The sequence below is a fragment of the Platichthys flesus genome, chromosome 21, assembly GCF_949316205.1.
Source record: "Platichthys flesus chromosome 21, fPlaFle2.1, whole genome shotgun sequence".
Classification (NCBI taxonomy): Eukaryota; Metazoa; Chordata; class Actinopteri; order Pleuronectiformes; family Pleuronectidae; genus Platichthys; species Platichthys flesus.
This window is the reverse complement of record NC_084965.1, coordinates 20,433,032-20,457,745: the sequence shown is the minus strand read 5'-3', so window position 1 is coordinate 20,457,745 and position 24,714 is coordinate 20,433,032. Positions and strand designations below refer to the sequence as shown.

Genomic DNA, 24,714 nt, shown 5'->3' with positions numbered 1-24,714 from the left:
CACTAAATGACATGAAAAGGTGATGAAAAGATCTGCATTGGGCTGAAACGAGGAAGAACAGGCTTAAAACGCATTTCGAATTTTGACTGCAGAACCAATTTCAAATGGTTGTTAGTATTAAATATACTCTGTTAAATCCTCCAATTTAAGAAGTAGAGCGAAAAACCAACAAACTGAAAACTACATCTCATTCAAAAAGTAGGAGTAAATAAAGAGTTTCAAATGGTTGCACTTCACAACTTGTGTTGAAAAGTGCATGATGATAATAATTATATTTCATAATATTCTTTTGATGACAGGAAAAAGTAAATGAAACATATTAGAAGATCATTTTAGCTGCCATTCTTCTGCTTAGTTCTAACCCTCTTCTGACTCTACAAAGCAAACACATACCATGTCAAACAAAACAAGTTATTTATCTCCTACAATCATGTGAGGGGCATCCTCACTCAATATAAAGTTAACCACCTTTGGTAAATCATGATGTGCTTTATGGTAGAGGTATCAGGTCAAAGTCTTGGCAGTGAGTAGCTCAAAAGGGCTTAGGAAAGCCTTTTGAGTGTCCAGGCAACACATCTCTTTTCGATGGCTGGGACACGGCAACTATCATGGCTGTTCTACATTCTTCTTTTTCTTCTTGTGGAACTACAAGGAGAGCCAAGGGAGACAGCACATCGACGAAACAAAATGAACCTCAGCAATGAGCAGTGAGTGGGGCTAGCAGAGCACATGTAGGATGTATTAGTATAGAAATGAATCAAAATTACTGTTACTCATCTTAAATATGTGGGTTTGTTATGTTTAAACTTCAGATGTGCTTTGGTTTATAAGCAGCTCTTTAGTATATAAAGTGAGTAACACTGATACCTAAGGCAGGCTCCTTTGACTCTGTAGACCACGCATGCTGTCGGATAACGGTCACCTTGTCTTCATCGCTGGGGACAATAAAGAGATCCGCTTCCAGACAGGCCAGGTTAAAGTGGGTGATGAAGACCTCACCCTACTTTTGAGTCAGGTAAGCTATGACTTTTTACATTATATGACAGAGGACACTCTAATAGCGATAAGCTTAACGCAATAGTGCAGTGGGTCACATGATCAAACACTGCAGCTCCCATTTCCATTAAGGATATTTTAGTAATAATGACTAAATAAATACAGTGTACAGCTTAAACACAGTGTACAGCTTTGTCATAAACAGAAATAGATTTGGATCTAAAGGGAAGTTTGCATAATGAAAAATGGTGTACAACTGGTCACTAACCACTCAATGAAATGAGCATGCGCTTGCGTGGAGAGACAAGAGGAGCGAGGTAAGCAGGAAAAGCTGATATGTTGTATAAATGTAAATATGACAAAAGCAGCACATCACAGCACAAATTTCAGGATATAAGTTTAGTTGTGCGAACAAAGATTGTCATTCTACATGTTTTTTTTATCTTAAAGTACTAAGTATAAAAGATATACAATTTCCTAGGGAATTTCCACTGGCCAATGTTGTTGCTTTGACAATGACCTCATTTGCCGGCGCAGAGAAATGCACAGAGTTGTGTCCCAGAGCGTTGTTTTCTTTTCCTGATGAGCTCACCATATAATTCTCTATATAGAAGTCAGGTGGGGAATAGTTAATGAGAGGCTAATTTCGGACACAGCCGTGTTTCCTTTGTCAGTTTCTCTTGTTCCAATGACTTGTGCTTTCAAGGCTTTTCTTGTTCCCCTCCTGTTTTCCTTTGGCTCAATCTGCAATATAGAACATTTTTGTTATTTTCACCTGAACCTGGTTGTTGTCCTTGGGTCCTCCACCACCACATTGTGACAGAAGCATTAAATCACAGAGGTTTCTTCCTCCATGAATAAAAACACTGAGTGAAATTTAGAACCACTCCTCTAAATTTAGATTGTCCAGACAAACATGTGGTATTTCAGACTTTCTTAATCCTTACTCCTTGTCGGTTTAATGTGTAAATAAAAAAAAAATGCAAATTATAGTTTTGTTTTCCTTCTTGATGCATCTGAGCTTTAACAAGTTATTCATAACATGCTTTCTCAGCCCTGCCACTTAAACAATTTTCTAAGACCTCCAAAAAATGTATGTAAATAATAAAATTTGTATAACATGCATACAAATGATTGCAAGTGGAACTAGGAGACTCTTTGATTGGGACAGGCTATCTCAAATGCTGGGGTCTTGGTATGTTTAGTTATGTTGATGCTCTTATTGTAATCTATACAGTTTAATTTTACTTGTCGAAACACAATCTGGTTGTTCTTCTCAAGATCACCATCATAAAAACTGTAAAACAATTATCTTGTCAAAACAAGCTGGAAATATTCACTACTGGTCACAACTATTTATGAGTTTTTACACAGGTCAGAGCCTGCTGCTCCTCATGTGAGACAATGAATGATTAACATGTGTGGAAGCGGACCCAGCAGTTTGGACAGAAGTGCAATAGATGTCTCGTGTAAAGGAGAGCATCAGAAGGATAAGGTTATTTACAGCATTGGTTAGAATAAAGCCTTTGTAGCATAATGGAAGATCAATTAGTTGATGGATTATTGTCAGTAATGGTTGAGGATCTGAGGAGACATATATTTGATTGTATATCAAGCAGTCTTGTTGTAATCATAGTCCATGGACGGCAGCCACCACAATCGTGATCCACCATCAAAATTGTATGCCACTAAAGTCCAGAGTCATTGTCCACTGCTGCCATCAGGATCCTCCATTATTATCACAATCAGCCAGCACGATACAGAATCCACAATACAGGATCCACTATTACAATCACCACCTCCGGGGAGAGGCGGTGGTCTAGTGGCAGAAATGGGCTATGGGACTATGGGCATAGAAGGTCTCTGGTTCGTCTCTGGTTCGACTCCACAGATAGACAACAAAAGACGAACCTGGATTGATCTGTCCAAAAATCCAAGAGTCTCCATACCCTATCTAGTGGCCCTATCTGGGCCACTCACGCCGCCACGCACCCCTGCCCTGGAGCGGACTGTTGACTGTGCGCCTCGCAGGGGGGCATGGCGGCTTTCTGAGGGACAGCTGGCAGGTCAGGGGTGAGTTGGGCGCCACCTAGTGTCTAAACTGAGAAATGCACTACAGTGGGCCATAGTTTATTACATTACATTACATTTAGCTGACTTTTTTATCCAGAGCGACTTACAATAAGTGCATTCAACCCCGAGGGTACAAACCCAGATCAACAAGAATCAAGAAAGTGAAAAAAAAAAAAAAAAAAATAAAGCTAAACTACAAAGTGCTATAAGTAAGTGCCAAGTGCTACTCAATTTTTTGGGGGGGCTGTAGTTTGGACACCCCTGTTCTAGACCTATAGCAACATAGATAAGAGCAGGTCTAAGTCAAACCTGGACCGGCTCTAACTATACGCTTTATCGTAAAGGAAGGTTTAAGCCTACTCTTATACACATGGTGTCTGCCTCCTGAACTGAAAGTGGGAGATGATTCCACAGCAGAGGATCTTGATGGCTGAAAGCTCTGGCTCCTACTCTACTTTTAGAGACTTTAGAGACGACAAGTAATCCTGAATTCTGGGAGCGCTGTGCTCTATTTGGATGATATGTTACTATCAGGTCTCCCCATATTATTTTGGGCCAAATATACAATTGCTTAATCTGAAACCATTAAAAGCATTGAAACCATTAATCTGAATCAAATTACAATAAAGTTGCACACGATTCACCACGTAAATGACAAAGAGTGGCACATGCATAGCATCAGAAACAGATGTGGATAAAAAAGATGATCCATTTTCAAGAGCAGCGCAGGTGGCTCAGCGCCTGCAGCAGGAGAGACGGAGAGAGGGAGAGGGAGGGGGAGGGAGCACCATTAAATTGTTCCTCTCGCGCACCCCCTAGAGGCAGCTCGCGCACGCACCACACTTTGTGAATCCCTGCATTAAATGAAAGCAATTGGATGGTAATTATAGAGACAGCTGACAACGGGCTTTTTTGGCACAGTAATGATGTGGCAAACTTTTCAGAGAGGATGGGATAGTAGACCTAGACAGGAAGAGTCAAAAGACCTCAGCGAGCTGGTCTGTGCATTCTGTCAGCACTTGTCATGCTACACCATCAATAGATGTATTGTATTTATTGCTTCAGGCACATGCCTCATGCTATTGCACAGTCAAGATGTGTCTGGGAATTTCCGTGGCTGCACTAATTTCTGTGAATGCTTTGATTTCAGATCAAAACTAACAAAGAGGACATTTATAACATTAAGTCTCATGGAGGTGGAGTTCCCCCTTATGTCACCAACAAACTAAACCACCTCAATATTACGGTAAGACATTAATAGCTATATGTATGTATGTATGTATGTATGTATGTATGTATGCATGAATATGTGTCGATTTCCCCTCCATTTCTATAAGTGTGGATTTTATTGATTGACAAAACATTATATATGTTGACAAAGCATTAAAACACATTTTCCGTGCTTCTTTCCATGCTTTCCAGGTGTCCACACTTGAGAACAAAGTAGCTGCACTTGAATCGGTGAGACATTTTGAACTCTTTGTGGTAATGGCTTGAACTGTACCACATATGTCTCATGTTTTCTCTCCTCTTTTCTCACCCAGGCAGTGCAGAGGGTGTCTTGCAACAGTAATCCCTGTCAAAATGGAGGGTCATGTTTGAATCTTTTCAACTCATACCACTGTTTGTGTCCTGAAAACTGGGCAGTGAGTTCCATCCTGTTTTGTTACATTATCGGACTGTTTATTTAAATTGGCTCTCTTTGTGTGACAAATCATGAAGAAAAATCAATGGATGGAGCACAAAGCAAATAAGACACTTCATTCCATCAATCACACATCAATTATAACTACACCCACAATTATGGAATCTTTCTGAGGAGTACAGAGGGAGTCTCCTGCTTGGCCAAACACCCTTGATCAAAACGATTTGAAATTAATGCAGATTAAGAACATTTTGCTGCTTTTTTTTTTCTGGTTTTGTATCGAGCATGTACAAGAAAATATGTGCATTATATAGATATAACTACTTTTTGTTAATTTCATGCTTAACCCACTGTCTGTGTTTTTCTCTCTCTCTCTCTCTCTCTCTCTCTCTCTCTCTCTCTCTCTCTCTGTCTCTCTCTCTCTCCCCTTCACTCTTTGTATATGTGTATCAGGGTCCTAACTGTGCAACAGATCTGAATGAATGTCAGATGCATTCAGGGACATTTCAGGGTTGTCAGAATGGAGCAACATGTGTCAACACCCCTGGATCTTTTACGTATGTATTAAGTTTTTCATTATACTCTAATTTCATTAAAAAAATATATTGTATGTAGCAGCAGGAAAATCAAAAGTATGAGATAATTTCCATCGTTTCAAATACATTTTCTTCTGGCCATTCTGCTTGCGGTGAGTGGATACAATTTTGTGGCGCTTTGTGTCGCTTCCGGGTCCACAAACACGCAAACATCACTAGGATGATTTTAAATTCAACTTCTGCCAATAGATCCCTTTCACCTAAATCTTACACTCTTAAAACTTTTAATAAATTACTGCTGGCTAAATCAACAATTATTGAAATTGATTAATATTTCGGTGTCTTTGCAGTTGTAACTGTTCTCCAGAGTGGTCCGGGGTTCTCTGCTCTGTGCGTTATGATGATTGCAGAAATGCAGGCCAGGACTTATGTGAGCGTGGCATATGTATTGATGCAGACCGGATTATCGCTGGAGAGGTAACTAGACATTATACAAAAGAAATATAAAAAAGAAACCACTATACGAATTGAACAGAGTTTGTTTTATCTCGCAATAATTTCCACTGCAAAAATATGACACAAATAAAACTCAGTAGACGTGCTCACTCAGAATAATGGATGCTATTACAATGGTTAATGAATGCTGGTCTGTAAGGGTATAAGATATATAACTACCAGATTTCTTATGAGCAGAGATCCAAAGAGAAGATATACTGTTCAATGTTTATAGGATTGGAATGGAGCGTTTTTTTTTGCCGTGGACGATGGAGACCTGATATTGAGTTCTCCATCGTCCATGGTTATGAGTACTAACAAGCAGACTGAACAGTATTCCTGTAATTAAATAATTTTAGTCTAGTAGTGTTTTACAGAAAACGAGTGTTTTAAATATTAACATACCTTTTGACACACCTTCTTAGATTGTGATGCCGATTGGGCAATATCAGTCAGCAAAAACTTAGTCATTTGGACATTAGTTCTCATATTGTCATGATTTTACTGTAGATAGATTGATTTAGATTGAGTTTTCTCACTCTGACTGTGTTATCCTGAATAAACAGCCTAGATACCAGTGCATCTGTGAAAGTGGCTGGGAAGCTCCAGCTGGGAACCCAGCCTGTGTAGCTGATGTTAATGAGTGTAACCTACCCATCAAGCCTTGCTCCACCAACCCAGCAGTTACCTGCTACAACACTCAAGGCTCCTTCTACTGCGGATCCTGTCCTGCTGGTAATATGCAATAACACCACTCATTCTGTTCTCTAATTTAAACAGGCCACTGTGTGAACTGCAGGAGTTAACTATTAATTGTGATTAAGCTAATGTCTTAAGACAGTTTGGGGAAATTTGGAAAATCTGGATAGAGCAGGAGCAATTAAGGACTACACCTACTAATCAGGTGTATGGTCACTATTAGACATATTTAATATTAACATTGATTTGAAAGCTAAATATATTTCCATCTTTGACTAAGCCTTTGTCTCTACAATTGAAAAATATCAGTTGCACAGGAAGTGTAAGAGAGTTTAAAATAATTGCAATAATAAATGTTATGAAGATCAACTGACTGAGCAAAAATAATCAGAAAGTGGCCACTGTGCAAATATTTATGGATTAACAACCAGCCACACCCTTTGTTGACCTTATCATGTTGCATAAATCCTTCTCTGAAACATCACATTACTTTTTTGTTTTGGGATATTCAGTTTTTAGGTTCATAGTGGTCCCAGATATATAATCAGACGTTAGTGAAAACTGCTGGTGGGACACTAACATCCTTACATTGCACTTGACCAGCCTGTAACTGTCTTTTCTTCAGTCCATTTTGACTTTGATAACCTGGGACAGGTTAATTTGTAATCAGGGACAGCTGTATTATGCTTTAAAAAAACGTAAAAAATCACCGTGCTTTATGCATACCAAGCTCAATATTACCAATTTCCCAAAAAGCAGTATGGAAGAAGGACAGAGACCTGAATAACAAAATGTATATTTTTCATAAAATGTAATCAATTCATATGAACAGCTCAATTTTTTTCATAAAGAACCCCAGTCTAAATAAAGAAACTATGAGATGTATTTAAAACATTCTATTAAAGGTGTGTCACATAAAAAAAAAGTGAAAAAATCTATTAAATTTCGATCAACAGCCAACTACAACAACAAATTATTAATTCGATAATTCACTATTGTATTGGGACCACTCTGGAAACAAACAGTCCTTGCAGGTGAGAGACAATCATCATCCATCAGCCCATTGTCTTCTCCACATATTTAGTGAAACCAGAGGCTGAAGACCACAGGAGAGTGTGCTTTTTGGATCAGCTAACTCAGGGGTTTTCTACTGGTTTTGTCCCAGGGACCACCATTCTGACTAGAAAGTAATCCGCGACCCACTGGTGTGTGTGTGTGTGTGTGTGTGTTTGTGTGTGTGTGTGTGTGGAAGTTTTAACATTTGGTTTTCCATGTTGGATTTATTTAAAAACCTTAAACAAATCTGAAAAAAATTGTAAAAAACAACAAACATGGTTGATTTTCAGTGCTTAAGAATTGAAAACAAACTTAAAATGCAGTTTGTAGTTGTACTGTGTCTAGAGCTCTCCTAAGAAATTGTTTCTCAACCAGCTAACGTGGTAAAGTTGACTGTTATTGCAATTAATTGTTCTGGCTATTATGCCAATTTATTTTTCTTATTACAAGTATTTGTTTTTCCCTCTTTTGTTTTATTTAATATTTTCATTATTAATTCTTCCCTTTTGGGCCTACTTTTTGGGGGAAAAAAATTTCCCTCATACAAACTACATCTCCAAGACCTCCTCAGAGTTTTTCTACCTAGCTCAACAGCTCTTCTACAGCTACCTTTAACACACATGCACAGGGGAAAACTACTGTTAGTTTGTAGCCCCAAGCCGGTTTTAATTCCAAATACTACGTCATTGACCTTGTCGTGCAATTCCAAGGGGAAGGCCTCTGATCGACATTCCCCCGCCCCCTTCTGTGATATCAACACCATGACGTTATGTGATTGCCTCACCTTTCTTTTAGCCAAATTACAGGTTTCCACCTTAGCAAAATCAATTTCTAATTAACGTATTTTGTATTTTAGTCAGCTAAACCCTTCTCAGCCAAAACAATTACATATTTTTCTGATTCTGAATATGATATATTAAAAAAATTACACCCTACCTCTCTTCTCTCACCATAATTTCTCCTTAAATATTTTTATAGATTTTCATTGAGAGATGTCTTTCCTCCTCACTTCTCACCTTATTACCATCATTATTATTCTTTCATTCATAACCTTTCTTTGGTCTGTCCATGAAGCAGTTAATCAACAGAGTGTTATTATTGCAAATTGCTCTGGATGTGTTTACAATTTAGCAGAGTGCCCATTCCAGGTAGCGACTTTCTGTCCAGCACAAAGTTGTCACGACAACTAAGCAGCAATAGTCACACATAAGAAATGTTTATGTTCTCATGTGTAGCCTGAACAAGTTTTTTTTAAATCTTTTACTATTACTTTTTCTCAGGCTGGCAAGGCAATGGTTACAGCTGTCGGGATGTGGATGAATGTTTGACCAATAATGCCGGCTGCTCCACCACTCCGGTGGTGCAATGCCTGAACACCATGGGATCCTTCCACTGTGGTTCCTGCCCTCAAGGTATTAGGGGCAGAAAACCAGAAAATGTATGCCACTACAATTCTATGAACTGTGGAAAACCGTAGTGCAGTAATACCTTGATATCCATCATGTGCATGCAAAGAAGTTTACATATTAAATCAGCTTGGGTTACAGGGCGCAAGAAACTTAACACACCCATCCCATAGTGATTAATACAATTACATTACTTGACTAGACAATATAAAATACATAAAATATATCTAAGTAAATCGATAAAATCGGAAATTGTGTCGAAGTGCCAACAACCATCTCCACAATCAGCCAAGGGTGAGAGAGGATTCACTGCCATGAACCATGGTTAATGTTTAAAAACTGCTGGATATTTTAACACAATACAACAAATAAAGTTTTCAGAAAGAGTGTTACGAGAATTAATTAACCTAGTGTGATAGCGTGTTTATTGTATAATTTCTGATGATCAACTTCAAAATGCAGGTTACGAGGGGGATGGGAGAACATGCACCCAGACCAGTATCTGTGCCACCAACAATGGCGGATGTTACCCATTAGCTACATGCACCTCCAACCCAGGTAAAACAAAGATTGTATGTCCACCATCAAGAGGAATATTGAAAATAGTATTTGAGATTTTTTTTGTGGAAAACCTGCCTTTCTGTCTCCCATGGTGTAAAGTATATATATATATATATATATATATATTTTTTTTTTTTTTTTTTTTTTTTCATTTTCTATTCAGCCCTAGTTCCATAATGTATTTTTGATAGAATTATTTACCATAACCTCTTTCTACTTATTCTGCTGCAAACTCATAAACTAATATTATATAAAATGTTAAGCAATTTAAATTAGTATGACTTAAATGATAGTAAGTACAATAACTATGAGACACCAAAAACCCAAATTAATGTTCATTCCCATTATGCTAGACCATACATTTGATTGACAATTAAGTGTGCATTTCATTTTGACTAAGGATTCCTTTGGCCGCAGAATTTTGTATGTCAGACCAAATTGGTAATTTTGTTCAGCAGCCGATAGGCAATGCTTCCAATTCTTTATGCTTTTCCTCTGTTCTCTTTCAGTCAAATCCTTTATTTGCTTTATTTTTCTCTACTAACTCTTTGCCTCCATCTCTGTCTATCCCGTCTTAGAAATTTCTCTTTTAATTCTGGCTGTGCACCGATTCTCGATCTCCACTTTTTGGACACTCCCTTTTTCTTCTTCTACATTCCTCCAGTGACAGATGTGGCCTAGCCATGTTAGACCAAACATGTGTTTAGTCCCATGTCTCAAGAATCAGTGAAATAGAGGGGTGAAAACCGAGGGGCAACATCCTGGGCTGAGCGATGAGGCTGATACGGAAGTGTAAAAAGCTGCAGTTCACTGGGTGGCCACAGAGGGCCGGCTCCAAGAAACAGAAAGTCCCATTGACTCACATGTTAAAAAGGCAGACTTTAGAGCGGAATAAAACCTGTTAACAGCATGGTATAAACATTGGTTTTAGTCTCAATCGCGAGGTTCTTCCTTCATGACAACTCTGAGGGGGGTGAATTTGAAGGTGTTCATCAAAATTTTTGGTGATTTCTCAGAAAAATAATTAATGGAAATTTATGAAAAATCTCCTAGCTTTATGGGACTGAGATCTATGAACGAGTGCAATTTGTTGCAGATCCAAATAAAGATTCAGATCAATTGAATTTAAGTGTTTTTTCATAAGAACACTGTGCGGCCTTAGCAGAAGTAGCCTTTTCGAAATCCAAGTGCGGTTTTAGTAATCTGAAGACATGACCTTCAGGTAAAATCTGGAAAATTGGCTTCAGATATATCTGTAGTTTGCCTTTTACACATGCACAACGCATCAGACGGTTTTCTGCGGAGTCAACAGCATCAATCCATGTGTGTGTTTATATATTATTAAACGTCTACCCACCCTCCCGGCCCAATAATATTGTGTGTAAAGTACCTTGTCTCATCAGGATTGATCAGTATTGCACAAATTCATTAGCTCTACTTTGTTCAAGGAGATTTCTTTTAACCCTGATGTCAGATAGTAGTTTCAGAGTTTTTTTTTTGTGATTTTTTTCAAAAGTGAGATTTAAGAATGATTGTTTCAGTGACCATGTATTCTTCTTTTTACCCAACCCTCACACATCCACCAGATTCAAGCTTCCCGATATGTAACTGTCCTTCGGGTTACACAGGCAATGGTTATGGACCAACAGGTTGCACCCAGACCAGCAAAATATGTCAGACCAACAACCCTTGTGTCAATGGACAGTGTGTGGTGAGTGTTTAGTCTATTTATGTCTGTTTAGTCGGGTTTGTTATTGGCCATAATGTCTTTATCTACAATTATCATGTTAATTGATAAGGCAACAATTAATTTAGCCTATGTTGTGTTTATCCAGGAATATAGAAGATACCTTATTTTTTCAATTGTCAATGAGCAACTGCACTGGGTGACTTTCACAATTTTGTTTTGATTCCCACAAACATTGTCCTGCTACCAGGCAGATTTCAAGCAGCTTTTTCTCTTCTTGGATAAAGCTTAGCCTTGTACAAGCCATGAATAAAACATTTTATTTGTGAGGCAGACTATCCAGTAAATTATCATATAGAACAGAAGCGAACAGAACTGAGGCTTAACTTGATAAGACCAAGGAGAGTAAAAACATTTTCTATTACACTCATACAAAATTATGGTTGTAATAAACAGTTGTTAATCAACTGAACAGGAAAAAAAATTACACAAACACTTAAAAAGCATTTTTTTATGGTTTGAAGGAGACTTGGTTTAATTTTTTGTAAAAGATACTCTCCAAATTTGAAAATGCTGAATCAGAGCCCTTAAATACAAGAAGTTCTGACTAGTTAACTGTTGTTCTCAAAGGCCACCACCTCGGCTCCTGGCTACATCTGCAATTGCAACTCGGGCTGGCAAGGAGCTAACTGTGACCAGAACATCAATGAATGCTCAAGCAATCCCTGTCAAAACGGAGGAACCTGCACTGATGGCACAAATGGATTCACATGCACTTGCACTGCCCAATGGACTGGCCCAAACTGCCAGACCTCGCAGCAAGGTATTGGCAGGACAAAAATATCCTGTATGTAGGGGCAGGGAAAATTAAATAATGGTTGGGGGTTGAAGAGGTGGGGCTACAAGAACATGCCACCAGCTTCCTTTGGTCCATTCTGATGAACCTGAAGACCCACACACTGCCAGTGCCATAAATATTCACTTTAGGTTCCAAAAAGTGCAGAAGACTGACTCAAAGGCAGTTTTACGTGGATGAGGAGAAGAACAAGTAAAGAGTCTCTGAATTTCACTGGGGTAACGGAGGGTGAGGGAGAGAGCAGGGCAGGCGATGAGATGAGGATCGAAAAAGGTTAAGAAGCTGAACATGGCAGAGCAGAGACAGAGAACCAGGCACATATGGACCATAGGAAAACTCAAGATTCAAAAACAACTCCAGTACAGACTAGAGATAGTGAAAGCTTTCACCCATTCACACATTCATGCAATGCCTCTATAATTAGCACATATATACATAGTAGAACACAGACGAAAGTGGCAGGCAGATTGTTACTAACCCTAACCCTAACCAATGACAATCAGTGTCTTATACTCTCATAATTTTTTCTTTTATTCTATAAAATTACTTCATAATAGATACCCCTTAGTGAGTAAAAGAAGGAGTGTGCAGGATTTCTGGTTCATTTTAAGTGTTTTTATACTACAAAACTATAGTCAAAGATATATGATACATAATATGAGACACAACAATCTGATGTTCAATTTTGTGTTTGTGATTGTGAGTTTATTCTTTGTGCAATCTCTGTAACAGGTCTTACTTCTCCTAACTTGTTCTGATGTGTTCCAGATTGTGGAGGATACCTGACTGGCCCTGCAGGCTCCTTCAGTTATCCCAACACTCCAGGTCATGAGGAATACGATCACCAAGTCAGTTGTGCCTGGGTGATCCGCACTGACCCAGATCAGGTCCGTTGTTTTCTTTCTTACTATGCAGAACTTGTCTTTGCCTGTCATTTGTTAATGTTGTCTCTCGACAGGTAGTGTACACTTGGCTTTTTTGAGCTCCTCAGATAAAAAAATACTCACCAGCATCAGTTCTCTTAATGGTACAAATGAGTCTTCCTTCAGTCTCACTTTGTATCTCTCTTCAATCATAGGGCCATAAATAATGGTCTAGAAAACAACCTCATATCCTGAGCATTGCTGAGATCACATTACCTTTGTCAATAACTGGAGGTATCTCATCTAGTAGGGAGCAAGATAACCAACCCACTGAACACCTTTTTCTGATCCTCAGATTATACTGGCCTTTTAATTGGTTATTTAACATCTCTGGGGTCGCATTTATAAAAGGTTGGATAGGTAGGATTCATACTAAAAGTGATGTTGCGCACATAAGCCGAAAAAAGGGCAACACTATTTGATAGAAAGAGAGAGAGCAACAACTGAAATACAAATAGAAAACAAACTTCTCAGGATGAAAAACCGGTGGCATACACATAAAACATGCTGACAAGAAATCAAGATAGCTTTAGGTCATAAGGGTTGATGCTTGAGTTGATGTGCTGTAGACTAAACAAACACACGTGAACTCTGCAGCAACTTTATATGATAAAGTTTATCTTAGGTCACCACCTCATATCTGCACTACTTATTACACATGGGTCACAGTTTGCACACTTCCTGTCAAGTTTGTTTGTAAAGATCCAAGCTCTTGCCTGGGAAAGTATGCTTTTTTCAGAGCCCATTTTGTCCTAACGCAATGGTTATAAATGAGGGCCCTAGACAGGTAGTGAATAGGCACTTGTGACTTGCTGAAAATGTCTGCTCCAATACCAAAACAACAAAGAAATAATAATTCCTGGCATGTGATAATTTTCCAAGTATGACTGAGATGCTTATTCTGTGTACTCTCTTTTTATTAGATTCTGCGAATTACCTTTCCTTTCTTTCATCTGGAGAGTAGTGCCAACTGCATCTTTGACTTCCTTCAGATTCATGATGGGGACAGTGCCTCTGCTTACATAATTGGCAAATACTGTGGCCAAAATAATCCACAGGAGGTTTACAGTTCCCACAATTCCTTGTATTTCTGGTTTCGCTCTGACCACTCTGTCAGTGCTGGTGGCTTCACAATTACTTGGCAGTCTCATGAACCAGGTAAGGTTTTACCAATTGTTTTGGGTTGATTAATAAGTAATCCTTGATTTTTGGACTGATAGACACATGAAAGAATGATCAAATCTATAAACATCTTCAGGACGTATTCACACAGTGTTTTGTCTACTTTGGGTTGTAGATTTAATTTTAAATTGGTACATTCACCTAAACTTAGACTTCTCTCACTCACTCATAATGATAACGTTAAATCATGGTTTAAGAAGGTTGAAAATATTGAAAACATGTTTTATCAAATCAATCAAATATTATTTGTACAGCCCATAAAGGCAAATCCAAATTTGTTTCATAAGGCTTAAACAAATATTACATCCTCTGCCTGTAACCAACAGCAAGAGTAAGGAAGAACTACCAAAAGAAAATCCAGAGTAACATGGTAGAAACATGTTAGCAGTAGCAGAGCACATGAACATAATAATAACAATACAACAACATTGATGAGTAAAGTCGGCGTCTAATGTAAATGGAGAGCTTCAGCCATTTGTATGATATGCATATTAGAGAATGTCTGATAGAGATGAATGGAGCAGTAATAATCAGCTGCCACCATGATCCACCATCATTAACCAAAATCGAGATCCACCACTACAATCAGCTGCCACCACGATTAGTGTTATTACATTTTTGTATGTAAGGAGGATAATTAAAAATTATATCCGAAAGTTAAGAAGAAGCCAGTGTAGCGAAGCTTATATTGTTGAAATGTGATCCCTTTTCCAGTTCTTGTCAGTGAATATGCTGCAGCATTTTGGACAAGATGGAGAGTCTTTAAAGACTTACCAGTAGATCCTGATAATAAGGATAACACTAATAAAGTCTGCATATTACAAAGGTGCTGACACATTTTTCCGCATCTTTTTGTGAGAGGACATTTTAAGTAGGTGAAAGAATGCAGTCCTAGAAATTAGTTTTAAATCAGAATCATAGAAGAACTAAGGATTCATGACAACTCCTAGATTCCTAAAGGTTTTACTGGAAACAAGGCCAATGCCATTCAGAGTTGCTACATTTTTGATAATGCATATCTGAGGTTTCTAGGGTCAAGTGAAAAGATTATACAGGTTTGTATGTCCTTGAAATATTTTAGTAAATTGTCTACTCTGTTCTGGTTTTATTAATGAGTATAACCTGATATCATCCGCATAGCAGTAAAAATTGTTTACTGATAATTTTTCCTAATCCTAAAGTAGTAAAATTAGTTCAGGAGATTTGAGGTGGATTTAAAAGGTTGTACATATCAGCATTTTGTTGATTTTGGGAGAAACAGAATCTCAGATTTGGATCAGTTTACGTGGTCAAAGACATGATCAAGTTAGAGAACAACAAGATTAATCAACTGTGCTGTTAAGGCTGTGGAAGAATAGAGCAATGTGTCTGTGCCAGTCATTGCTCAGGAGCTTACTATTGAAATACTCTAATAGTGTTGAAGCTTGACAAGGTTTTTCAAGCTTTAAATGTGAAATAATTGTTCCCTGAAATATCATTCTCATCTTAGTGTGTGGAAGTGAACTAACTTCTCCCTATGGCAACCTTAACTCACCTGGTTACCCTGGAAACTACCCACTGAGCCGGGACTGCTATTGGACGGTGACAGTGGAGCCCAATAAGCTGATTACTTTTGCATTTGGGACTCTCAGTCTAGAACATCACCCTGACTGCAACTATGACTTCTTAGAGGTGAGAAAGACGACCATACCCCAATATCTTTTTAATTCAGTCAAATCAATCATTAAAATCCCCAGGAATAAAATAGATTACAGTAGTTCAAGTTTTTACCATATTTCCTCACCAAATACAACATTTACTTTACAAAATATCCATATCAATGGGAAGGTGGCTTAGTACTGCCTACTGAAACGCTGTCACTGTTGTTTTGTATGACTGCTAGTTCTATTATGTCAGGCTTGTGCACTGTGGTCTACCCAATCCTCTATCAAATCAAATGCCCCCAGTACATACAAAAAGCATAGTGTAGGCTACATCTACAACTCTTTGCAGATGTTCTATTTTTTCTTACTGTTATTATTGTCTATATTATTATGTCTTATTGTGGTTAAACATTATAGATCCGGGACGGTATTCTACCTGAAGACCCAGTTTTGGGGAAATATTGCAGCACTGCATCACCTCAACCCCTGCAGACAACAGGTCCAGCTGCATGGATCCACTTCCACTCCGACTTTAGTGTCTCTGACAGAGGCTTCCACATCACATACACAACATCGCCAAGTAAGAAAGAATGCATCCTAAATATGACAAGGGTAATATGTGTATGAAATATTACTTTATTCTGCTCATAGGTGAAATGGCTGGCTATCAGCTCAACTGTCTGCACATTGTCTGCTATATAGCCAGCTTGGCATTCATTTTCCGTGCATTACATCCCTCAAGGAGCAGGCATTTTGTTTTGTTTGGCAGGATTCAACAAAGGAAAGTATGTAATCTTTTAAGATTTTTTTTTTGTTAATACCAACTAATCAGTACAGAAAAGATCAGCTATATAAACCAATGCGGATAGGTGCTTTAATGGGATAAATGCAGAGAGAACAGTTGCGTTACCATCATATATAAGCTCTGTAAAACTGGTAATAATTGCAATATTCAGAGGTGGTATTTATGATAGCAACACCAGTTAATAATAACAATAATAGTTGACTCATTTCAGATCTGGATCCTGCAGACCGATCAGTAAACAAACCATCTTAAAATGACAGTATTCAAACCCATATAAACATGTTCAGTACTATTCAGTTCCTTTAACAAACATCTTCAAGCCTTTATCCCCGCAGGTGATCTCTCTCTCTCTCTCTCTCTCTCTCTCTCTCTCTCTCTCTCTCTCTCTCTCTCGCTCTCTCTCTCTCTCTCTCACACACACACAGACACACAACCAGTCAGTCACAGTCAGACTCACCTGACCGCAATAAGAGAAATCAGCCCATGTCTGTGTCCATTAATAACCTACAAAAAGTTATCTTTACCTTTAAATACTTAACTTATAGTAGCAAGACACTTTCCTGAGCATAGATGCCCTGCCTAATGGAGTGAGCTGCACAAGTAATAGAACTGCTTATCATGGTGTGTGTTTTTAGGTGACCCCGGATGTGGTGGTACCTTCACCGACAGTGAGGGTATCATCATCTCCCCCAACTGGCCAAACGACTATGCCCATAACCGCCAGTGTATCTATTTGATAAGGTTGCCACTTGGTGAGAGGGTGGCTCTCAACTTCACTCACATGAACCTGGAGAGTCACAGTGGATGTGCTTTTGACTATGTGGAGGTATGCTATGTTTTGGTGTTACAATCAAGGTAAAAATATACATTGAGATAGACAACTATTTTGGTTTATCACAGGGGAAACCTCTGTAAACAACCGTTTTCAAAATCCACTCACCAATTTGTGAGTCACTTCACTTTAAAATTGTTACTTAAAACACTTTAACCCAAAGTTAAAGCAGAGTCGGTTTAACAACTACTCTAGAGCAGACTAATAGTCAGAATAAATGAATGTTATCGTAGTGACCCCAGAAAGAATTAAATCACCTTTGTAGATATAAATACCGTAAAACCTGAATTTACCTCAATTCAGTATGTGATACATTATAGAGAAGGGGATTCTGATGATGATTAGTGGCATCTGCATGTTTTATGTTAGACAATGTGATTCGAGAGGTTTAGTTGGAAATGGTTAAGAATTGAAAACATGTTAAGTCAAAGTGAAAGAAAAGCCAGAAATTAAATGCATTCAGGAGACATGGTTAAAACCAAGATTAAATGTTTAATTTAACTCAATTAGTCTACCTTCCATTACGCTACAATTGTTTATTCTAACCAATGCAATACTCATAGATCTCCATTACACGAGACATCTATTGCAGTTCTGTCCATCCTGGGAGAGGGATCCCTCACATGTGTCTCTCTCTGAGGTTTCTACGTTCTTTTTTCCCCGTTAAAAGTTTATTTTTTCTTTTGTTGAGGGTTAAGGGCAGAGGATGTCACACCTTGTTTAGCCCTCAAATTGGGATTTGTGAAAATGGGCTATACAAATACAATTTGACTTATTAGTTGAAGTTATTATCAGGATAATATGTATATGGTTAGAATATTGGTGGTTTGGGTAGGGAATTTTTTTATGCAAACAATGAAATCCTCTGTTGATATAACAAAACGTCAGCAAACACATCTAAATTATTCACAGTCAGTGTTTCTAGTTTGATCTAACTTCTGTCCTGAATTAGCCAACTCAGATCAGCTTGTAGCCTTGAATTATGTTGTATGGAAGATGTGGTAACTTAGCTGCTGATGAGACGATCCGACATGATCTACCAGTTTAGCTGGCTACAATGGAATGCAAAGTGCATTAGCTGTATAGCCTACAACCTTTTCTCATATCTGGTCTCAAATGCACAGGCCAGGCAACACCCATGTTTCATTGATATTGAATTATTCCCCCTAACAATCCTTCTCCTTCGTCCCTTTTCTTCCCAGGTTCGTGATGGCAGGATGGAGACTGATCCTCTGATAGGGAGGTACTGTGGGAGCACCCTGCCGGCTCCAATGGTCTCATCCTCCAACTTTCTGTGGATTCGCTTAAGGTCTGACAGTTCAGTCAGCCGAGCTGGTTTCAGGGCTGTCTATACCGTTGGTGAGGTTTCACACATTGATAAACCTGATAGGACATTATGTTAAAGTGTTATTTGCTTTGTGATGCATGTTTTTTGTAATGTATTGTACTTTATGTCTAAAATTTAGCCTTCATTAATGTTTTGGTTACTCATGTTTTGTTCAACAATGAATGGGAAATAATATTCAAAAACTAATATCAGAGTACCCCAAATTCCCTTAAGGTTAATCATATCCATGAGTGTACTTCAATGACTTTGCCTAATAGCTCTTTTCTTTTGTAAATTGGCATAACATCTGACAATGCCACTCACTCACTCACTCACTCACTCAAAAACTCATGAGTTGCAACACCCAAAGCATTCACTGTATTACGCTGACATTAGAAAATACATCAAATGCATCAAAAGGATCAGTTGTAAACACCAATGTAGCCACAAAACATTTGCAAAACCAAACATGGTTAATCATGAGTATATTTCACAGTTTATTTCTGTAGTGAACAGTTGACTGGAAACAGGAAGAGCACAAGTAAATCAAAATAAAGGATATATCAAAGACCCAGGGACTGATTTGAATCCACACAGTTTAAGCCTTGTCTATTCCATGAATCCTCCCTCTCCCCAGCTTGTGGTGGTACTTTGTCTGGGACTGGGCAGATACGCTCTCCATACCACCCCAATGCCTATCCCCACAACAGGGTCTGTGAGTGGGTCATCAACCAGGCAGAGGGCTATATGGTCACCCTCAACATCCTGTCATTTGACATTGAGGAAGGGACTTGTCGTTTTGACTTTGTTGAGGTAAATACATGCTGAAGAAAATCATACTGACTGTTGGAATTGCAATTTTTTCTTTCAAATAACAAATAATATCCACACCGTTGTTCTCCTTCCCTTTCTTATGATTATGGTTGATGTTGTTGTGTTTTAAAATGATGGGTATTGTTATGAAACTAGTAAAAAATATGTACTATCTATGAGAGGCCCTATGAAAAACTAATTCATACTTACTATATTCCCTCACACACACTGCTATATACTGATACATACACCATCCTAATGCCTCATACACATTACCATAATCTCATATAAGCACCATCATACTCTCACATGCCTGCCACTATAGTCCTCCCCCCTTCTATACCCTCCTTGTGAGAGTATGATGAGAAAGGAAGTTAGTTTGACCAAACAGTGTCGTCGCCAGGCACTAAATTTGACCTCGCCTCCGGCGATTGGACAAGCGTGTTTGTTGATCCAGGATTTGAGAAGGAATAATTAGACACTTATAATCGAAGTTCTGGAAATTGAACATTTATTGTAAAACAATGAAATACTTACAGAGATTCTCTGGGGTTCTGGCGGACACGTCACCAGGTTCACTGGATCATGTCGAGAAGCAGCTCCCCACATCCTAAGTCCACAGTATTTATACAGACACAGGGGGCAGCACAGAGGCGGTTCTTTTTCTTTGAGAGAATTCAGTTATTGGCCAGATGTATACTGTTTCCTCAAAGTGTAGTTTTTTGCAAGCACATCACTTTCAACTGACCAGATGTCCCACTACTGTGGCCTTGGCCAACAGGGAGCCTGCTACATCGGAGAGAGACAGATTAGACAGAGAGGAGGATTTCATATCTTTTTCTCACCACGTTTCATGAAACACCTCTTTGTATTAATTCTGGCATGACCTCCCTCTTTCCTGAGAACCTGTGCTTGTTGTGCAAACCCTGTGTCTGAGTCAAAAAGATAGACATCATCCCAAGAAAAGAAACATTATTGATTATCTAGATTATGCAGCTAGATTATGCAGCTAATATTTATTCACAGGATATAGGTAAAATATAGTCACAAGATCCAGAGAAACATAGATATCTCAACAACAGGAAGGATTTTCTAACCCTGACTGGCTTACAGTCTTGAATACAAAGCCTGCACTCAGGGCACTGCGCAGTAAGGCTTCTGTGGCTGAACCACAGCTGTACAAGTCGAACACTGTCATCGCAGAATGTAAAGCAAACCGATCCATGGCCGTTAAGTGGCACAACCGCTTCCAGTGAGACCCAGGGGTCAGGTGACCTCCCGAGGAAGTGCCCCGGGTCCTCTCTGATAACTAACAATTGATTAACCAGGTCTGAATAACTAATATACAGTATATAATATTTGTCCTCGGCCGCATCTAAAGAGGTCCCTGAAGAGGGACCTTTCAAATGTGAAGTGCTGAAGGTCTCTGTGGATCCACCATTTCTGACATTGTTGTAATTAGAGTTTTAAATATTCGTAAGGAGGCGTAGTGCTGCTACCGGTCCCCCATCTTTCCTTATGGAGTTAGAGGGCATTCTCTCTCACACACACTACTATTCTCATTCACATATATCATTTTCAGTATGATGGTAACTAAAAGAGAGTATGATTGTGAATATAATAGAGTATAGTTGTGTTTGTGTTAGAGCATAGTGGTTTACGTATGTGTGCGATAATGATGTTAAAGGACCCATCGTATGCCCATTGGACCACAAGTTGGCCATGTAGCGAGACTCCCTACTTGGGCATGGATCGACAATGACGTACCTATCAGTCGTAATCCCATTTGACGCACTCAAGCGTATCGTTTCTGACCTAAAGGAACCACAACAAGCTGCGTTAGTTGTTTTTTTCAAGAGTTTTTGGGTTGGGAGACATTCCAAATACACAAATGAACGTATAGAAGCACTAAAAAAGTGAAATTTTCATACTATGTCCCCTTTAAGTGTAAGAGCAAGTATGAATTATCTTGCAAAGTATAGTGTGTGAGAAAGTATGGTGATGCATGTAAGAGAATATAGTAGTGTTTCTATACTGGTGTTTGTCTGTGATTATGATGCTGTGTGTGAAACAAAGTATGAATTATATCTCATTGACCCTCTCATAGCTATTGTTGCTGTAATCATGCAGAAAACATAATGTACACAACCACAATATACAAACAGCCAATGTCCTTGTCATTTCTCATTATATATTAACCAGTGATGGAAAGAAGGTACATTTGCTACAAGTACTTTATTTGAGCACTCATGGCAGAAGGACACTTTGTTTGTTCATAGGTGTTTTTGTGATATAGCACAACAGTGTCTTCAGGGGATGAGGGTAGTATCAATTAGGAATGCACCGATATGGAAATTCTTGGCCGATACTGATATTTAAAACAACAATCTGGCCGATAGCCGATACTGATTCTGATATTTGTTTATTTGGTTTTTGTTGTTGTTCATTCATCCTTTTGTGCCAGGAAAATAATTAAATCATTATTTAAAAAGCACTATATTAAATTGTTTCAGCCCTTTATCACTCTTATCTTTTAATGTGCACAAATTGAATCAGATTTATGAAACAATCTTTGATATAACTAAACTTTATTTAACAGTGAAATATTATGCCCATTTTATCACAGTTAATGTTGTTCCTTGGGGTCTTAATGAAATGTCTGTAACCCTTTTTACCCTGTCTAAAACAGCCCTCCTCAGATTTACCTGTTTTGAGTGCCAATAGTTACTCCCACCGTTTACTCCCGCTTCATTGAATTTCTTCTCTTTGACATTCAGAGCACTGGGCAGAAATCACATCGCGTTAACACCCACTGTGGGCCTTCGCAATGCTTTGTTTTAATTGAACAGTCGGATTCCCCTGGTCCACACCAGTTCTAAGCATAGACTGGTTCTAAGTCAGCCGCCGACAGCCGTAACCGGCCCCTCCAACGGCCCGCCTTCCGCACCGGTGACGGTCACCGCCCCTGAGATAAAGAAAGGACCTCCCCCTCAAAAAACCTTCAGGCGTGCCGAACACTGAGCCTCAGGCGCCGTGAAGAGAAGGGCGACAGGGCGACAGCTCCCCCAGCCGAGAAGATCAGTTGTAATGATGCATTGTTATTCTTTTTTCCAGGTGAGAGACGGCTCCACATCTAGCTCCCCTCTGCTGGGGACTTTTTGTGGTGTTGAGATTCCCCCCAGGCTCCAGTCGTCTCAGCAATCTATGTATATCAAATTCAAAACTGACTCGTCCGTCAGCAACCATGGCTTTGAGGCAGCATATAGCTCTGGCTTGCAGGGTGAGAGTAATATCAACATTTTTCAACAAATTCAGACTGACTGCCCTAGGTTAGAAAAAAATATTTGAAGAAGGAGAAGGAAATCAAATTGATGGATATCATGCTTTTCTAGTCTTAACCACATGTTCTCGAAACTACAAGCCACATTCATACAGTGCTTCTAAAAATAGTGCTTCTCTATCAATTTTGACACTCGATAAAAAGACACTTGCTTACCCAGACAGTGCCAAGACCACAACAACTGCTTGCTTGTCTTTGGGAAGCTCTATGACTCTGGTCCAAATTAAACAGGCCTGGTAGGTCTTTTTTGTTGCTAAAGCTCCTCTGCGACCAATGTTATGCATTTTTCTTCTCCAACCATAACTGTCTGAGTTGGCTTGGAAACCAGCATTTATCAATGTCTAAACTCAAGTCCTGACAGAATACATGAAGTCACAGTTTCTGTAAACTCATCCAGAATGTTGGTAGCACACCTAAAAAGCATCCTACTCCATACAGTCCTAACATTAGATAGTGGTATAGGAGTTTTCTAGCTGTTGTATAGTAACAACTAGGATAAGAAACCTCTAATTGCCACCAATGTGTAGCTGAGAAAAACAATGTGGCCATAGCTATCTTGCTTATTTTGAAATTCAAGGGGACTGTTGGGCCTTTGAAACTGAAACTCTGGCTTTTAACATGACATAAGAACCAGAACTAATTTCAGCATTAATTTAATTACCTGTCTTCTAAAGCAACAAGCCTCAAATTGTATCAAACTTTAGTGTTTATCATTTGTCCTGCTTTCATTTCTAGGCTGTGGTGATACCCTGACCAGTCCCTCAGGCACCATAACAAGCCCTGGCCACCCCACCAACTACCCCCATGGCGCCAACTGTACCTGGTACATCAGTGTTTCTCCAGGCAACCTGGTTCGGCTGTCGTTTGAGTCCTTCAACTTGGAGTACCACAGTAACTGTAGCTTTGATTACCTGGAGGTCTATGACAATGGCACTGTGCAGAGTGGAACCAAGATTGGCAGGTACAGTATATGGTGTACATATACAAAAAACCTGTGTGTGTGTGTGTGTGATTTTACATTGTTAAATTGCATTTTTTCCCCTAAACTCGATAACAAACGAAACCCTAAATAATAAAATAGGTTTTAAGAAATTGCTTCAACCATCAGACCCTTGTATTACACCTGATTTTGGCAGTTTTTTAAACACTTTTTTGCTTTCTATCATATACTCTCAAGGTTAATCATATTGGATGGAGATAATCTATGACAGTGGTGTGCTGTGACTTTTAGGAAATTGGCCTTCACCTAGACGGGTTGTGGCATTATTGTACCTACAAACAGCCTAAACTGCCCATACATTGTGTTGCTAGTTCAAAAATATACTAGAAGTCCAAAACCAGCTACTCTCTTCTCCGCTGCAGAAGTGTTCGATTTTGTCAAGAGGGACGGTCATATCCACAAAACTGACAGAAACTATGCATCAGCTGGTAGTAAAAATAGCTTTCATAGATCATAGCCTACTGCCAACATGTTAGTGGAGAGTACATAACAAAACATTAGATAAATTATGGGACGGAATGTTGTTCTGAGATCAGATGGAAGGAGAGGTATTAGCTCTGCTTCAGTATTATCTAATTGATGACTATTTTTAGCTTTAACAGGTAAAGCACTTCTTTATTTGCTTGCCTTGACTACATGCCACTGATCTATGAACTGGCATCTTCGGTTCTCTCAACAGATGGTTTATGGCAGTGATTCTCAAATGGGGGTACGCGTACCCCTGGGGGTACTTGAAGGTACTCCAGGGGGTACTTGGGATTTTTTTTCTTTATATTTAAAATTAGCATCCATTCAAAAATCCTTGAAAAATTGTTACTTAACAAATATTCAATATAATA

The 24,714-nt window shown here is 38.9% G+C and overlaps 1 protein-coding gene across 1 annotated transcript in view; it reads left to right on the top strand.

The window, feature by feature from the left end:
* The first annotated feature begins 252 nt into the window (after nt 1–252).
* Nucleotides 253–24,714, top strand: part of cubn (cubilin (intrinsic factor-cobalamin receptor)) — a 74,656-nt gene continuing 50,194 nt past the window's right edge. Inside the window, exons 1-21 of the mRNA XM_062379719.1 lie at nt 253–707; nt 895–1,015; nt 4,220–4,315; nt 4,492–4,530; nt 4,614–4,715; nt 5,168–5,271; nt 5,601–5,727; nt 6,312–6,480; nt 8,781–8,912; nt 9,369–9,464; nt 11,054–11,178; nt 11,785–11,977; nt 12,779–12,897; nt 13,857–14,091; nt 15,605–15,786; nt 16,176–16,338; nt 17,199–17,389; nt 18,598–18,754; nt 19,360–19,535; nt 22,650–22,815; nt 23,611–23,836. Coding sequence (XP_062235703.1) covers nt 586–707; nt 895–1,015; nt 4,220–4,315; nt 4,492–4,530; nt 4,614–4,715; nt 5,168–5,271; nt 5,601–5,727; nt 6,312–6,480; nt 8,781–8,912; nt 9,369–9,464; nt 11,054–11,178; nt 11,785–11,977; nt 12,779–12,897; nt 13,857–14,091; nt 15,605–15,786; nt 16,176–16,338; nt 17,199–17,389; nt 18,598–18,754; nt 19,360–19,535; nt 22,650–22,815; nt 23,611–23,836 — 3,041 coding nt within the window. The 5' untranslated portion in view covers nt 253–585. The remainder of the gene's footprint in view (nt 708–894; nt 1,016–4,219; nt 4,316–4,491; nt 4,531–4,613; nt 4,716–5,167; nt 5,272–5,600; nt 5,728–6,311; nt 6,481–8,780; nt 8,913–9,368; nt 9,465–11,053; nt 11,179–11,784; nt 11,978–12,778; nt 12,898–13,856; nt 14,092–15,604; nt 15,787–16,175; nt 16,339–17,198; nt 17,390–18,597; nt 18,755–19,359; nt 19,536–22,649; nt 22,816–23,610; nt 23,837–24,714) is intronic.